Raw genomic sequence first — 16,233 nt, 5'->3', positions numbered from 1 at the left:
TTTGATGGAGAACCAGAAATGATTTTTAATCGTCCTCTTTCTATTTTTATCCCATCAACTTCATTCTTAACATGCAGGGTGCCACGGTTCCCCTGCAGAGGCCAACGGATGAGAGACAAGGCAAAGAAGCTTCGGGGAAAAGCCAAAAAGAAGCAACTGTGCTACATTCAAGGATGCCTGTCTGGAGTGTGCTTGCAATAATGAGAGTGCATTGTGCATGCACCGTCCTACTTTCTAGTAGCAAATCCATTGCTGCTCTGTAAGATGCAATTGAACATAGACACCCTCCAAAACTCAGCAGACTACAATCTCAAGGGGCTTTGCGCCTTTGAACAGGGACCCATCTCCCTCCTCCCTTGTACCTGCCAAGACCCAGCTCGGCCCCTGGCCCAGAATAGTCATGGCAAACAAACAAACAAACAAACAAACAAAAAAAAGCAGCATTTGAGCACTTGTTTTGTGGCAGACTCTTGCCAAGGGCTTTCCATGCAACGTCACAGCTCTAGGAGCTGGTTGTGACTACTCTTTCCATTTTACAAAGGGAGAAGCTGAGGTCTAGGGAACACACATAACATGTTCAAGGTGTCCTGGCCACCTAGCATTAAAGCCAGGATGTGCGCCCAGGTCTGCCTGCTCCCAGAGTGGGTCCCACTCCCCACCTGCTGATTGCTGGGATGATCCTGGATGTCTATGGTCAGAGGAGGCCTTGGCTTCTCCTCCCCAAAAAAACTCACTAAACACCAGGCTGTAGCCTGGGAAAGCTGGTGTTAAAGATCCAAGGCCAAGGCTTAGGAAGTGAGAACACTTTCATGGATCTGAGGTTTTGTCCATCTCTTCTCTCTCCTCCTCCCTTTCCCTGTTTCTAGAACTCAGCATCCAGCAATCAGAGAGGGCACAGGGATGGACTAGGGATAACCCTAGGCCACATGCATAGGGTAGAAGGAGTAAGGGCCACAGGGGAAAATCCTGTTGTGGCCACCAGATCTCTTCCGGGAAAGCTGGGTGGGGACTGTCGAAGAGGCTACTTTCTGGGGTCCCAAGTCCCTTCCTAGAAAACCAGTGCTCAGAGGGGAACTGCAGGACAAATAGCACTATTTCCAACCTGGGGTATGGGCAAGGGGCTCAGCCTTCAAACAGACCTCCTTCGCCCCACTGGGGGGCCAGAAATCCAGGTCAGGACCTGTGGAGGGCCAGGTCCCTGGGCAGTGGAGGGCTCGAGAGCTGTGAGGCAGAGCCCTGGTGGCCCCTGGCCTACTTGGTGGCTTTACCCGATTAGTTTGGTTGGGCAGGAGGGGGTCCCTGGGTACCAGCAAGGTAGCGGGATAAGGTAGAGAGGGGACAAAGTGGGGAAAAGGGCTTCCCTGGGGAGAGGACATAAGGGCTGGAGCAGAGTGAAGCTGGGACAGGTGGGCGGGTCAGATGAGGAAAAGGAGCAGGAGCTTAGAGAGGAGTGGACAGGGGGCGGGGCAGATGGTGACAGACTGGGGTTGGGCGGGGCCTCCGTCTCACCCCAGGGACTGAGCAAGGGGTTCCAATAGATGGAGAACAGGCTCTTCCTGGTGCTAATATATTGCAGCGAGGAGGGTGAGGGATCGACACCTGGAAGAACCTGTTGGCTCCTGTAGCTCACCAAAAGTCACATGTACATTTGAGAATGAAAAAAGGGGTCCATGAGCAGCAAGGGGGCGGGAAAGAAGTAGGCAGAATGGGGTCAGGTAACTGGAGTTGAGGGACAATCCAAGCCTGATGCCAGTCTGGGCTCAGAGCAAGAGCAACGGGTGTCCTCTGGTCCAGTCCGAGTCAAAGGGGAGGGAGGCAGGTGGCATCAGGCATCACCGAGCAGCCAGCAAATATCCCTGTTATGGATTAAGAGCCAAACGGGTGAGGCGGGGGGCGGGGGGCAGGGCTCAGGCTGGGTGGGCCAGATCCAACACTCGGACCCTGTCAAGTCCCAGAACATTCCCTCCCTCCTGGGCCCTAGAGACCCCGGGTCCCACACCCTTCCTTTCCCTTCTTCCCCCCACTCCTGGCACTCACCTACTGGGGTCCTACAGCTTCAGGGAGGTGACCCGGGGGATGTGGAAGAGCTGAGTCTCCTCAGAACTGGTGGAGCTGTGACGTCGCAGAAAGAGTGAGTGAGCACCCAGGCACAGACCCTTGGCCCTGACGCAGGGACAAGCCCAGAGCCCTGATTTTCCAGCTGCAGAAGCTCTCCAGGGGGTAGGAAGAGTTCCTAAAAGCAGCGGCTGGGTAGATGTGTTTGCAACAAGAAGGATGTGGGCAGACGTACGAAAGAACTTTCTGGACCTGGAGTGCCTCAGAGGGTGTGACTCTTCAGGGCTAGGCATGAGCCTCCTCAGCCTGGGAGGCCTCAGGAGGGGGTGTGCCGGGGGGTAGAACCCAGCAACTAGAAGGACGCCTTCCTGGACCCCTGATGTCCCCTCCTCAGTCCTGGCAGCCTCCTCACCTGAGGCGTTTCCAAATGGGACGAAAGTATTTGGAGGTCTTGACGGCAAAGATGATGCTGGGGATCAGGAAGAAGGTGCACCATGCCAGGCAGAACCAGAAGGCATTCTAGAACAGAGGGTGTGAGGTCAGCTTGCTGTGGCTAGGCAGCAAAGTCTTCCCACCCTGCTCTGTACCCTTAGTCCTCCCATTGACTCCATGAGGGGAAGGGCTGAGGGGAAGGGCTGGTGGGCAGGCCTGGAGGCAAGAGTCCTGCTTCACCTTGTGCCCTGCTCACGCCGCCCCTCCGATTGGGGCCTCCACGTCCACGAGCCCTGATGAGCTTGAGGCACTCACCCAGGGATCAGCGATCATGTCACACAGGACCACACGGCCATTGTCCAGGGCTCGGGAGAGAGGCTGGCAGGTGGCAATGTGCTGAGTCACCTGTGGGGTCAACATGAGGCAGGTACATGCAGAGACACTCAGACCCACAGGTATACACCCCATATTCAGAGAAAGAGGTTGACAGGAACAGAGTTAGGTCCAGGGACCCCGTAGGGAGCCACTGCACAGTTTGTACGGACACATGGATGCAGGGACATAGAGATGAGGACATATTGACATAGGCTCCTTGCTCCACTCTTATCTTTTCCACGCCATTCACCAGCCTCTGTTAAGCCCCTACTGTGTGCCCGGCACTGTGCATGCACACACACACATACTCGGGGTTGAACAAGACCCCACCTGCCTAGTGTGGGTGCCAGATAGCTTGCAGAGGCTGTGGTCAGCCCAGGCCTGCAGGAGGAGGTGCACTTGGAGAGCTGGACAAAGGGACTGGCATGAGGAAGGGTATGGTGACAAGGTGTGGAGGGCATGTTCTAGAAAGCCAGGGCCAGCCCAGCTCACATTCAGGCCTCAGAGAGGGGCTGTGGCAGAGGCTGGGTGAACAGAACCCAGCCAGGAAGCAGGGGTGCAGATCTGGGAGTTTGGGCTCAATGCTGAAGGCCTAGGGCACCCCAAGGGGCTCTCGGGGCAGAGGAGGGATGTAACAGTGTGAAGAGCCGGTGGTACTGGGAACCTGCTTGAGGCCAGGAGAGCTTGAGCCCCCACTCACCTCCTCTCTTACCCAGGCCACGTACTGGGAGAAGTAACCCATCTCTCGGGTCAGGAAACACTCACTTTCCTGCAGGACAGAGAGGAGCCCAGGACTGGCAGCTGTTCCAGGAACCAGCAACCCCGCGCCCCATACCGGACAGGGCAGGCCGAGCTGGCTTTCCTGGGAGCCACGGTGAGGGGACAGGGATGGAGAAGCCTGGGTGGAGGAGAAGCTCCGTGTGCCTGAGCGCCTCAGCCCATCTCTGACTAGGAAGCAGCCCCCCTGCCTCTGCCCATCTACCACTCACATTCCTCAAGATACTGGTGGCCCAGGTAGGCAGCTGTCCTTTTAGGTAAGTGACATTGTCCAAGACACGAGAGGTCTCTGTCTGGGGGATTGAAGACAAGAGAGGCTTAACTTAATGCCCTGCTCGTTCAGCGAGATGCTATGCATTCATTCACCCATTCATTCATTCAACGTGTAAAACACACATACTCACCTTGGGTGGGGGGGGGTGTTAGGCCCTAAGGACACAGAGGCTAAAGATGGTGATCTTTAAGGATCTGCTCATCCACCCCCATTTCTTCCCACCCTCTACCCTCAACCTCCAGGGGGACTGGGCAGAGCAGATGACATCCCAAGCCAACAAGGCCCTGACTTCCTCTTTCCCTCTGTTGCCCACCGGCTCCCCCTCCCCCTCCCCCTCCCCAGCAGCCACCTGGAGATTCGGGGCTGAGGATGCCAGGGCCCTGACAGTGAGGTTGAGGTTGGCCTGTGGAGAAGAGAGCAAGGATGGTTAAGGGAAGGGATGGGTGGAAAAGGAGGGTTCCTGGCCCTTTTTTCCTCTTTTACCCCTCCCTGCCTCTCCTCTTCCCCAGGTTCCAGGCTCCCTGGGCCTCCAAGCTTACCACAAGGCTCTGCTGGGGGAGGACCTTCTCCTGATAGAGGTTTTTGAGCCCTTGGGCTTCCTCTTGCAGCTGCTGCCCCAGCACAGAACTGCCCTGAGGGGACACAGGGATGAGAATGGCACTCTGCCAGGGACAGGCCAGCCTTCGCCAACACATTCTTTACCCAACTGTTCAGCCAGACATACTGAGAAGACGTGGAAAGTGCTGGGATCAGAGGCAGAAAACCGAGGCCACCTTAAGCTCCCGGGCCTGATCCAGGTTTGGGGGCACGAAGCCCAGGTTCTAGGTCCACCCCTAGCTGACTAGGTGCTCCTAAGTCAGAGCCACAGGGGTTGTCTGAGCTGCAATGGCATCTGCTGAAACAGGAATACTCCTTGTCTACCCATCATGCAGAGTTGGTGTGGGGTCTATGTTTTGAAGAGAACTCTTTAAGCTTTAAATACTTATAAACACAAAATGCTATTTTTTTCCAATAGAGTGTAAGCTCCTCGAGGGCAACTGTCGTGATATCTGGTCCGTCGCATTGTCCTCACACCTGTCCCAGCAGATTCCCTGAGCAGTGTGCACTAAGAAACGCTTGCCCAACTGTGTGATGTCAGAGCAGTCACTCCATGTGATCTGAGGTGGAAGATAATCTACTTCGCAGATGAAGAAAGCGAGGCCTGGAAATGCTGAATGACCTGCCTACGGCCACACAGCCATTGGTGGTAGGTAGAGCTTGAGTCAGAACCGACTCTGCCAAGCTCTTAAGCCCAGCCAGGGGATCCAGAGCCTCAACGGTCACTGGTGGGAGCCCTCAATCCCCTGTCCTTGCCTTCATGCCCTCCAAGCCCTCCCACAATCTCCCTCCTCCCAGGCCTCTCTCTGTCTGATTTCTGCCTGCCCAGTGGGCTCTCGGGTCTTTCTCACTTGGGTCCGGGCCAGTCCTTCCAGCTCCTGAGCCAGCTTCTCCACGTTGGTGTTCACCACAGGCTTCTGGATCTGGAGATAGACAGGAGAAGCCAAGAGGGGATGCACTATGGCTCCTCCAGCCCTGTACTGGGGTACAGTCTATTCAGAAGTACCCCAAACGAGCTGAATCTATCGTGACACATTGGTCACAGTGGGTTTGACCTAAAACTGTAAAATAAATCAGGCATTTCGCATTAGGATAGAAGGGGAAAAAATGAGGCGCCCTCTGGTGTAACCCATCGAAGAGGCCTCCTCCCACCAGCATACTGTCCACAGCAGTGGGTTCAGGACCATGAACAGCGACACATGCTGCTGGGTGGGAGCACGTTCCTTCCCGCCCAGCCCAGATGGTGGCTCCAGGACAGGCTTGAGGCACATGGTGTGCAGACACCCCCAACAGGAAGAAGCCCCAGGGACGTGTGGAGAGGTGAAGGGAACGTGGAGGGCTGTGATGAGATAATACACCCCCCACCCCCAGCTCCTCTGCAAGCCCCTCTGTTCTTCCATGGTCTGGACTGAGGTCCTTCCTGCTGACCTGATCAAGGAAGGTGGAATAGTGGATGTTCTCCAGCCCACTGCTCTGTAGGGCTTCCAGGTCCCGGTGGGCGGCTGGGCTCAGCAGGTCCAGATTCTTCATGTCTATTTTAAGGTTCTGCAACTCCTGCTGCAGCTTGGCGGTATACTGAGGGGGTGGGGGACAGGGTGAGGGTGTGCCCAGTTGCTGAACCAGGACCCCAGAGCTGCTATCCTAGGTGAGGGCTCCCCAAGCCCTCAGGGCCCTCCTTCTGGATATCCAAAGCCCCCACCTTGGCTACTCCCAGCCCCAGACAGTCTCCCAGGAGGCCTCTGCTTCCCACCTGTCCCTATTCCAACCCACCCCCACCAAGACCTAGCTCTCTTCTGCATCTATCTGGCTCACAGACAGAAACACAGACCCTCTGGCAACCCAATATGAAATAGCTTCCCTGGCCCAACTTTATCACATCACCCTTGTTAAGGTCTTCAAAGTATCTGTTGTTCTGAAATTATTTGTGGACTTGTTTATTGCCATCAGCTCCAGGAGAGTGGCAACTTGTCTGCCCATTCTGTACCAGCCCCTCAGTGTAGAACAGAGACTCACATGTGGCAGGCACAATACAAGTTTGTTGAGTGCGTACAAAAGAGTGAATGAGTGGGGAAACCCAATCACATTTCCAAGAGAGACCACAGTTTAAGGAGACTCTTGAGGGCACCTGGGTGGTTCAGTCGGTTAAGTGTCTGACTCTTGACTTCAGCTCACAGTTCGTGAGTTTAAGTCCCATGTCAGGCTCACCCTGACAGTGTAGAGCCTGCTTGGGATTCTGTCTCTCCCTCTCTCTCTGGTCCTTCCCTGCTTGCTTGAGTGCCCTCTCTCCCTCTCTCTCTCTCTCACTCTCAAAATAAATAAACATTAAAAAACAAAAGGGGACTCTTGGCATTTTTCAACCATTGCTAGAAGAGACTGGGCATGAAATTCAGCCCCGATGTTTAACAGATGAGAAACTGAGGCTAGAGAGGAACATTGACTTGCCCAAGATTTCATAGCAAGTTAGCTAACAGAACCCAGCCCCGCTCGCCCCTCCCTATCCTGCCACACTGCTTCCCTCTAATCCTTGAAGAGGCGGGGCTCTTATGGCAGTGTTTCAGGCACAAGGGTATACCTGACAGGTATAGCATAACAGACAGGTACACAGGAGAGGCTTGAAGGCGAGCAGAGCCCTCCTGGTGCCCTGGAAAGCACACCTTGTCATATTTATTTCTGCATCATCAGCTCGTTCTTATCTCCTTTGAAGACAAGTGCTCTTAAGGTCACATTTGGTGTGTTGCACATGGCCCTGAAGGACTGCCCAGTCCCTTTGAACCTGAAGCTCGTCCACACTATTCTGTGAGCCGGAACCTCCCCTGAGAACCATGACGTCCAGCTAGCAGAGCAGGGGCACCTTCTGCCTGGGTCCCCTGCTGCAGTCCTCCCTGGCCAGCCTTCATCCATGGGGCAGTAGCTCTGGCCTCACATTGGGATGTGGCTGCTCTGTGGACCTTTCGTCTGCCAGGGATGCAGAAAGGGGAGGCAGCTAAGGCAGTGTGCAAGATTACACTTTCAGACACGGAGTTGGAACTGAAATCTGAACCATTTGGCTATGCTACGCCGTGGGTTGAGAAGGGCTGGTGGATTTAAGAGGAGTTGGAAGGGTTTCTGGAGAGGAGGAGGAATCAGGAGTTAGCATGGTAGGAGTGTGGGTCAGGGGGAGAGGCGGGGGGGGAGACATAGGGGTTTCCCAGGACATGCTTGGGAAAGGCTCCCCAGGGGCCTTGGGAGTCCAGGCGGCTCTCCCCACCTCACTTAAGTGCAGACAGAGGTAAGGAAGGAATATGTTACAGCTTCTGTACACCCTTAGGAAAATGACATTCTCAAAATACATCCCCTCCGGTGAAGCAGCCATTCCTTCTCTCTGTCCTAGAATTGTCTCTTGCCAGTATGGATATGGTTTCTAAACACCAAGCTCTGGCAAAGTCCAGTGGTTAACAGAACAGGCTTGAAGGGCAGGGCTCAAACCCTGCCCACCTAATGGCTGTGTGAGCCCTCCCCCAGGGACACCCAACTTCATCACCATCATTTTCACTGTCATACCCCATTCTCAACCACCCCACTACTGACTGCAGTGTCCCAACCAATGCCTGTCCTCAGCCAGGACACGCACACCTTAACCTTAGCCCTCTCATTCACTCTCCTTATCCTTCCCTACTACAACCTCAGCTGTGTTTACTTCTTCCCGGAGCACAGCACTCAGAGCCTCCAGGCTCTCATCCATCCACCCACACACCCTGGGCTCTCGCCCTGGGTCAGGCTCTGAGCTTTCACCTGGGGCCTCTGTCCCTGAGGCACCTCAATTGCTCCTGCAGACTTCTCAAGTTCAATAACATGGGCCTACCACAGAGGCAAGGCCAGAGGAAGGGGTTCTGCAGGAAAGAATCCCCACAACCCTCCAGAAGGTTCTCTCACCTGGCTGATATTCAGGTGCTTCTCCAGGTCATAGGAGTCATTGAGCTGCAGGACGCTCCAGAGCGCGGCCCCTTCCTTGCACTGCCTGGGGAGAAGTAATGGGCATCGAAGACAAGAGAAAAAGACAGCAGGTGGGGGCTGACATCACCCACCTCAGCTGCTCCTCACACCCTGTCCCCCAGCCTAAGCATCCCACTCACTGATAGGCCAGGAGGATGCTGATGTTCTTCTTCAGGCCAAGAAGCTGAGACAAGTTCATGGATGGGGGCAAGTTCCCTGGGGTGTCTGCAAACTGGAAAAGGGGCAAAGAGGAATGGGCCTGAAACAGGCTGAGGGCAAGGCCGTCCCAGCTCCCCTAGAGCCTGGTCCCATGCCACCTTGGCACAGAAGAGACCACGACCCTGTGACTGCAGCCCAAACCTGCCTCTAACTCAAATCACCCCTGGGCCGTTAACTCCTTGCAGGGAAACTTCTCTGGGCCAGCACCTTGGCTCACCTGCTAGAAGCACTGGAGAACCAGGATTTCCAGTTTGCAGACTCAGTATTAGGAGAACAGACAGACTCGGGTCTGGGTGCAGCCCCTGGGATCCCTGCCCTGGGGCCTGGGCATTATTCCAGGGACTCACGGGTTTGCTCTCTCTCACCCCTTTTCCACTGGCCATTTCCTGCCTTTCCTTGGCCATCTCCAGCCATCCTCCTGTCCCTCCCTCCCCTTTCCCCCTCTGGCTCCCACTTCATTCTAACCCCTTGCTCTGCCCTCATCCCCCTCCACCTCCCTCTGGGCCGCAGAACACGGCAGGCTCACCTTGTAGAGCTCTCTGCTCTCCCAGCTCCGGCACACCAGCGTCTGCACATTGCCGCCCACCAGGAAGGTGGCGAAAACAAGGAGGATGAGGGGTGCGGCAAGGAGGAAGCTGAAGCCCACACCCCTGGGGGAAGGCAGAGGGACAGGGTTGAGATGGGAGAGAGAGGCCAGCTGCACTGGACCACACCCTCTGTCCCGCCACATCCGGGGGCTGCGTGGTCAGCGAGTCGGCCCCAGGGCAGAGCCCTTTGAGGGCTCAGCCTCCTGGGCCAGGGGGGAGAACTCAGAACTGCTGGCTGTTCCCCTCCCCCTTTCCCCCACTCCCCTCATCATGGGTGTCCTGGCTGGCCCTAGCAACCTAGAGGAGAAGGTAGCTGCTTCGCTGGAAGAGACAGGACTGCCCGCCTCTGAGACTAAGGCGCATGGAGGAGACTGGCTCCAGAGCTCAGCCCTCAACAGAGCCACCTTCAAGGGCTGCAACTTAGAAGGGTTGAACAGGACCAGTGCTGCCCTGTAGGGCTTCTCTGGGGGACAGGCACAGCCCCAAGCCAGGGTTTGAGGCTTGGAGAATAGAACAAAGGCTGCATTTCAGCCTCCACTCGCCCCTTGGGTCAGGCAGATTCTACTTCGGGTGCCACCTCCTATTGGTAGTACTACCTAGATACTGGGTTAAGAAGGATTCTGAGGCTACGTTCGACTCAGTGGGAAAGGGTGCCCACTGGTTACTATAGTTGCCAGTGGCGTGGAAGGGGGAAATGCTTCTTATTTGCCATTCCCGCTCTAGTCCACCCTTGTATACAGATGAGGACACGGAAGCCCAGGTGGGTGAATAATTTGCCCGTAGCCATCCAGTGAATCGGTGCCAGAGGCAGAGGTAGAGCTCAGCCTCTTGATCCCCAGGACTTGCTTCTGTAGCCACACTAGGAGCTGTCCATGGGCATGAGAGGAATCTGGGCAGCCCAGTGGGAAAGACCCTTCCCCTCTCCCCAGCCCTTCTTACATCATGAGGAAGCGGGCTCCAGCCTCGCCCTTGGCTTCCGAGTGGCCGGGGTCCTCCCTGGCAGCCAGCCCCCAGATGCCGAGGTTGAGGCCCAACAGATTACAGACCACCACAAGCAGGACTGCAGAGCACAACACGCAGCCCAAAATCCACCTGCCGCAGAGAGGGTGCGGTGTCACTGACAAGGGAGGCACCAGGATGGGCTGGCATAGGACCTAGGGGCTGGGTGGGGCCCCACTGCTCCTATGGGCTCCCCAGGCTCAGATCCCAAGGGCACACAGCCAAGGTGGAGACAGAGGCCCGAGGAGTAAGGGGTCTTGGCTTAAATGGAGGCAGATGCTTAGTGCAGCCAGGGGTTGATGGGGGCTCAAAATCAGGCCCACAGTGGCTGAGAGGCTGGGCTGCCTATCCCATCCCCACCCCATGGACTCCCAGGCACCTGTATTTCTCATATCTCTGCACCTCCTTCAGGTAGGGGCGGCTACTCTGTTCCACCTCCTCCAGCGCCTGGCTCCAGCGAGAGGCTGCCTCCCAGCCTGGGAACTCTTCGGCCAGTGTCCTCAGCCCTTCAGGCTTCTGGGCTATCACCTCCTTCAGCTCTGCCCAAAGCAGCAGAGACTTGTGGGAGGGGCAGGAAGAACATGTGGGACCCGCGGAGAGGGCCCACTCTCTGACCAGGCCCAGATGGAGGACAGCCTTCCCCTTCCACCCTACCCCTACTGCCCCCTCCTCCTGTCGACAAGTCTCTTTGGTGGGGGTGGCCCCTGGACAGGGCCTCACCTTTGACCATGTTGGCCGTCTGCAAAGCTGCCAGGAGCGGGAGTGCGTTGAAGGTGCTGTTCTCCTGCCAGAACAAAAGGCAGCTGTGCCTCCCACTTCCCACCTGCTGTCCCAGCTTCAGGGACCCTTGACATCACCAGGCCCAGAGGCGGGGCATCCCTCTTAGTGCTCCCAGCTCAGGAAATGAGAAAACAGGCTTCCCCTTGTTCTCTTGGTCAATGGCTTCTTCTCTCCTCCTTCAGCCCGGCGTGACTCAGCTCCCCAAAATATTGCTCCTGGAAGACCCCTCCTTGCTCTCCCCACCTCTCTTGCCGAGACTGCGGCAGCCTCCCAGCCATCCTCTCTTCTCTTCCATCCATCCTACGCATGCCGGGCCTAGGTCCCTACAGTCCAGCCCCAACCTACTCTTCCTAGCCTCAGCTCCCATTTTCTTCCTCCCAGGAACTTCCACGCCAGCCGCCCAGCACAGGTGACTCACCGTTTCCCCAACTCTGGCATTTTCCAGGCCCTGGGTCACAGGTGCTGACTCATGCCGCACCCTCCCCCACAGCCCATCTGCATGACGGGTTGTACCTCCAGGGCTCAGCTTCTGTCCTCTCTCCCTTGTCACCCCAGCCCCACCCCCACCCCCCCACCTTGAGGGGCCCAGCTCTTCTTTCTGAGTTCCAGGCCAGCCTCCCCTATCAGAGAGCGTGCACTGAGAACCGACATCATGAGCCTCCAGCCCACGGAGCCATATGGGAGGTAAGGCCCTGATTTGACCCAAGTCTTAGGTTCAGCTGGGTTCCCACCCCAAAGGGGGAAAATGAGATCCCTCACTTGTGAGCTCCCAGGTGATGGGGAAGTCAGGTAGACTGGGCAGGCACTCACCTCCTGGACCATGCTGGAGAAGTTGGCCTCTGGGACACCCTTCAGCCGATGCAGGACATTGTCTACTGGGGACACCTGAAATAGGGTGGTGGTGTTATGACAAAGTCCATAGAGAGGCCTGAGAGGGGTCCCTGAGGGAGGATGGGAGGAACCCTCAGTGTCCCTGTGTGCAAATGGGGAACACCTCCCCAGGTGGCAGGGAGAACTCAAGGAGCTAATACACACGAAGCTCACAGTACGGCGCGTGGCCCAGGAAAGCTCTTGCCCCCATTGTCAGGATGACCGTCAATCCTTGGAGAGGGGAGGAGCCGCCGAGGAAAGGGATCAGGAGTCTGCCTCAGGAAGCATCCAGGGATTCCTGGAGCAGCAGGCAGAGCAGCGCCCCCACCCCCGTTTCAAGTGGCCCTGTCCTGGACCTGCACCTGGTCAAAGTCAGCTCCCAGCTCCAGGGCACGGGCTCGGCTCTGGGCCTCTGTGCAGTCCTGGCAGCCAGGCTCCTGCAGCAGGGTGAGGAGGTGCTCCCGGTGCTCCCGGACAGCTGGCTCCAGGTCCCGCTGGCCCTCCCGCAGCTCCACCAAGGTGGCATTCAGGGCTTGGAGGTGATCCATAGAGAGCTGCAGGGCTGAGAGACACCGCTCTGGACTGAGCAGTCTCCACTGTGATTGGCACAGAACATCTCCCCCCTCCCCCCAGCCAAAGGGATGTGGGTCATTAACTTCCACAGTTTTAATGGAAACTGCCCTGGGGCACATTTAGCCGGTTGTGGGCAGGGATGCCAGGAGGGATCCCAGGATAGAGCCATGAGAAAGTCAGGGGTCGGGCTTGCTGAGGCGGGGAGAGAAATCCAAGGCTGAGCGAGGGTGGGGCCTGCCCCCAAGAGGCAGCCACCCAGGACACTGGGCCCACTCACCCTGGCCCAGGCTGTTCACTGAGGTCAGCACTTCATACACGGTGCTCTTGAGCTGGGTGTAGATCGTGCTCCCAATGCTCTTGCCAACACCTGGGGAGCACAGGGTCGTCTGCAGGGCTGGCCCCCAGAAGCCGAGGGGCCCTCTTCACCCATCCAGCTAGCCTCCCCAGGTCCTGCACTGGGCTCTGCAGGGGAGGTCCTGGCTTCTTGGTCCTGTCACATGGTGACTACTGTGCTCCCCAGCTGGGCCCAGTCCCTGTCTCTTCAAGGGTGTGCCCAGGTGGAGCCCAGGATGAAGGGGTGAGAGGGCCCCCAAGGCAGGCCTGAGCAGGGGGACCCAGAGGCTGGCCAGCCTGTCGGCCAGCTATAACCCTCACCATCCAGTTCCTCCAAGACTCGCTTCTGGGGAAGGGAGAACTGCTGTGCCACGGCCTGCAGCTCCTAGGCAAACACAGGGTCATGAGGCTGCTCCTCCCTGTCACCTGACAGCCCCCCTCTTGTCCCTTCCCTAGCCCTCCCGGGACTCCCCACACAGCTGGGTGGCCATCCTGAGGATGCCCTGGGTGCACTTATGTATTATAACAACTCTCCAGCAGGGGGCAGCCAGGCGCGTGTTCAAAGGGGCACCCTTTCTAATTGGCAGGTCCCACTCTACTCTGTCCCGCCTGGGGCTGGTGCTCAGGCAGGCTCGTGGGGGTGAGGGGTTACTGGGCACTGACCTGGGGGACATCGGAGACCAGGCCCCGGAGGCTGAGCAGAGTCTCAGGCACGGCCTCCACCCCGGGGGCCATCTGCTCATGCATGTGCTGGTTGGTGACAAAGGCACAGACCACACCAATGCTGCAAGGATGGGGGAGGAGGCAGGGGCTTGCTGGATGCCCACGAGCACTTTGGGCCTCAGCCCACACCTCCCACCTGGCCTGGGCGCCCCTCACAGTAGCACGAGGGTGGTCAGCAGCAGGAAGGCCATGAGGGTGCCTCGCTCACAAGCCATGGCCTTGTGCTCGGTCTTCACGCGGCCCCCACAGCGCCGGCGGCAGCGGCAGCAACAGAAACAGAGCCCGGCGATGGGCACCAGGAGGAGGTAGAGGCCCGCGATCACAGCACACACCACGTAGCCAGCCTCATACCGCACCACCTGGGCAAGGGGGCAAGGGTGAGGGGTTGTCCTGACCCTCCCAACGCCGCGGCTTCCGGTCTGACTGCACAGGGAAACCAGAAGGCAAGGGGATGCGCCCACAGCGGGCACTTTGCACACGTCTCCTCCAACCCATGCAAAGTGCGTGGTGTCCTTGTTATTTACCATCTCGTAGAGGAGGAAACTGAAGTCAAGGTTTGCTCACTGCAAAACCCCAGGACCAGTTAATGGCAGAGCTGCGGTCGGAAATTAGGCCCGCGGATTACAGCGTGAATGGAAGGGGGGGAGGGGATGCCGGAGACCCCCACCCTGAGGGACACCCTGCAAGGTGGCCTGAGCTGAGGAGGCCTTTCTACTTCTGCCCCTCATGCTCACCCCACACTGCTCTCCGCCTCCCCCCCCCCCCCCCCAGGGCTCACCTCATCCACCTTCACGGAGGACGGCTCATTCAGCAAGGTCTTTACCAACTCTAAGGAAAGAGTCAAACTGGGCGTTTGAGGACAGCAACTGCCCTGCCCCTGTGCCCACCCTCACTGCCAGGCCAAGGTGGGCTCTCTGGAAGGGCTCCTCCCACCGCCATGGCACCCTAGGAGAAGCCCTGTGCATTCATGCCCCGGCCTCCGGAGGAGGGAGGGCTGCCATAGGTGGGAGTGGCTGAGAGGAGGCCCGGCCGACCCCTCCTCCAGAACCCGACAGGTGGGCCCAGCGGTGGAGAAGCCGGAAGCCTGGTTGAAGCAGAGAAGGGGCCCGGCCTAGCAGCCCATCCCCTCAAGAGGCGAGGGACAGGCTGGGAGGGGCCCTGTAGCCCCTCCTGTCCTCCCAACCCCTAGCACCCCTAGACCCAGAGAAAAATCTTAGCCAGGTCTTTGAGAACTTCTAATGTAATTTCTTCTATTTGAGGACAGAGAGACTGAGGCTCAGAGAGGAAAAAGGGCTTGCCCAAGGTCACGCAGCAAGATTTCCAGGTGATGCCCGTGGGCCCCCGGGGACTTCTGGGTAGGAAGGCTGGGGACCCTGCCCTCCAACTGCCCGCTGACGGGGTAGGCGCGCCCCGCGGTCGAGGGGGAACCCACTACCTCCGAGGCCCGCCCGAGGGAGGGGCGCACTCACCGGCGGGGAAGGGGTTGAACTGCACCACGGAGAGGAAGCGGCGCACGGTGCCGTACAGGGGGTTCAGGGGCCCCGGCGGGCGGCCGCGAGGAGCCAGCCAACGGACCCTGGCCGCCGGGGCGAACGCCAGGCGCTCTGCGCGGCCGAAGGACCTGCAGTCCGCGGCCCCTGCCCCCAGCGAGCTCAGGATCAGCCCCAGCCCCAGCCCCAGCCCCAGGCCAAGCAGGGGCGCCAGGAGGCCGGGTACGCGCGTCATGGGGTCGGCCGGGGGACTGCGGGGCAGGCAGGACGGGGCTCAGGCGGCCGGGGGTGCGGACGGAGCGCGGGGCAGGCCGTGCATCCTTCACCAGCCCGTGTCCCCGCGGCTCTCAAAACCGGCCCGACAGGTTTGGGCTCCCGAGCTACCTGGGCGCCCGCCCGCAGCGCTGGAAGGGCAGGGGCGGAGGCCTTGGGGAGGGGGGCAGGGCCTGGCCCGGACCCGCCCCCAGCGTCCTGGGGTGGGAGCCAGGGCGTCTTCTCCCCTCCCCAAATCCTCGTAGGAGGGCTGCCTCCGAGCTGGGAAGGGGAGACACCTCACTAGCTCTGGATTGTTGGGGGTGACCCAATTTCAAAAATCGTATTCCATAACCCAGACCCAAGAGCCCAGGCTGGGGCTGGGAAAACAGCCACCCAGCGAAGCGCTGGCCCAAGGGGTGGCGGGAACGGCGGCACAGACCCAGGAACCGGGCTCCTCCCCCCAGCTTCCTCTGGGGCCTGCTCTGTCCCCTGGGGTCATGCTTGGGCCTGCTGCCAGGCCAATCTGGAGCAGAGAGGCCACCAGACTTTGCCCCAGAGTGGCTCCCAGAGGAGCCACTCGGACAGGTGCAATCCTTCGGGAGGGTGAGTCCCAGCTAAGGTATGCCCTTTGGCCCAGCAATGCCCCATCCAGTCAGCAGCCAAAAGAACTAATCAAGGATATGGCCAGAGATGTGTCTACACAGGTCTCTGTTTTGTAAGTGGCTGTATGCCCAATACCCAGAGGGTGCCTGGAGCTGAGCAGGTTGTGGGGAAGTATTGCTAAATGGTTGGGGGATGTTTCTGGCGTGTTCTTCACGATACAGAAACAATCCCGATGGCCGCCACCACCAAGGAAATGGTGAAAAGAGCATCTCACAAGACACACAGGGCAGTCATTAAAGAAAATGATGTGGAAATGGCT

General features: G+C 58.3%; 1 protein-coding gene across 1 annotated transcript; it reads right to left on the bottom strand.

The window, feature by feature from the left end:
* Positions 1-15,441, bottom strand: PROM2 (prominin 2). Its single transcript, XM_019445848.2, has 24 exons — positions 15,036-15,441; positions 14,345-14,394; positions 13,723-13,925; positions 13,507-13,627; positions 13,165-13,228; positions 12,788-12,877; positions 12,300-12,499; positions 11,878-11,952; positions 11,008-11,071; positions 10,667-10,826; positions 10,228-10,380; positions 9,228-9,351; positions 8,623-8,714; positions 8,423-8,507; positions 5,939-6,085; positions 5,362-5,433; positions 4,453-4,545; positions 4,263-4,316; positions 3,852-3,932; positions 3,563-3,631; positions 2,803-2,892; positions 2,468-2,574; positions 2,038-2,112; positions 1-1,856 (listed from the first exon to the last, which is right to left on the bottom strand). Exons 1-23 carry the CDS (start codon positions 15,289-15,291, stop codon positions 2,049-2,051), a joined length of 2,514 nt encoding a protein of 837 aa, XP_019301393.2. The 5' UTR covers positions 15,292-15,441; the 3' UTR covers positions 1-1,856; positions 2,038-2,048.
* Between the last annotated feature and the right edge of the window lie 792 nt (positions 15,442-16,233).

Source organism: Panthera pardus, unplaced genomic scaffold (genome assembly GCF_024362965.1).
Source record: "Panthera pardus isolate Hobbes unplaced genomic scaffold, ASM2436296v1 HiC_scaffold_26, whole genome shotgun sequence".
Lineage (NCBI taxonomy): Eukaryota > Metazoa > Chordata > Mammalia > Carnivora > Felidae > Panthera > Panthera pardus.
This window is presented reverse-complemented; position numbering and strand designations above follow the sequence as displayed.

Coding starts and splice junctions, on each gene's coding strand:
- PROM2 (XM_019445848.2), bottom strand. CDS start 15,291: ATGACGCGCGTACCCGGCCTCCTGGCGCCCCTGCTTGGCCTGGGGCTG. Junction 9,352..10,227: donor GGAGCCCGCTTCCTCATGAT/GTAAGAAGGGCT, acceptor GCCTTCCCCCAG/GGGTGTGGGCTTCAGCTTCC. Junction 2,893..3,562: donor TGGCCTGGGTAAGAGAGGAG/GTGAGTGGGGGC, acceptor TTGACCCCACAG/GTGACTCAGCACATTGCCAC.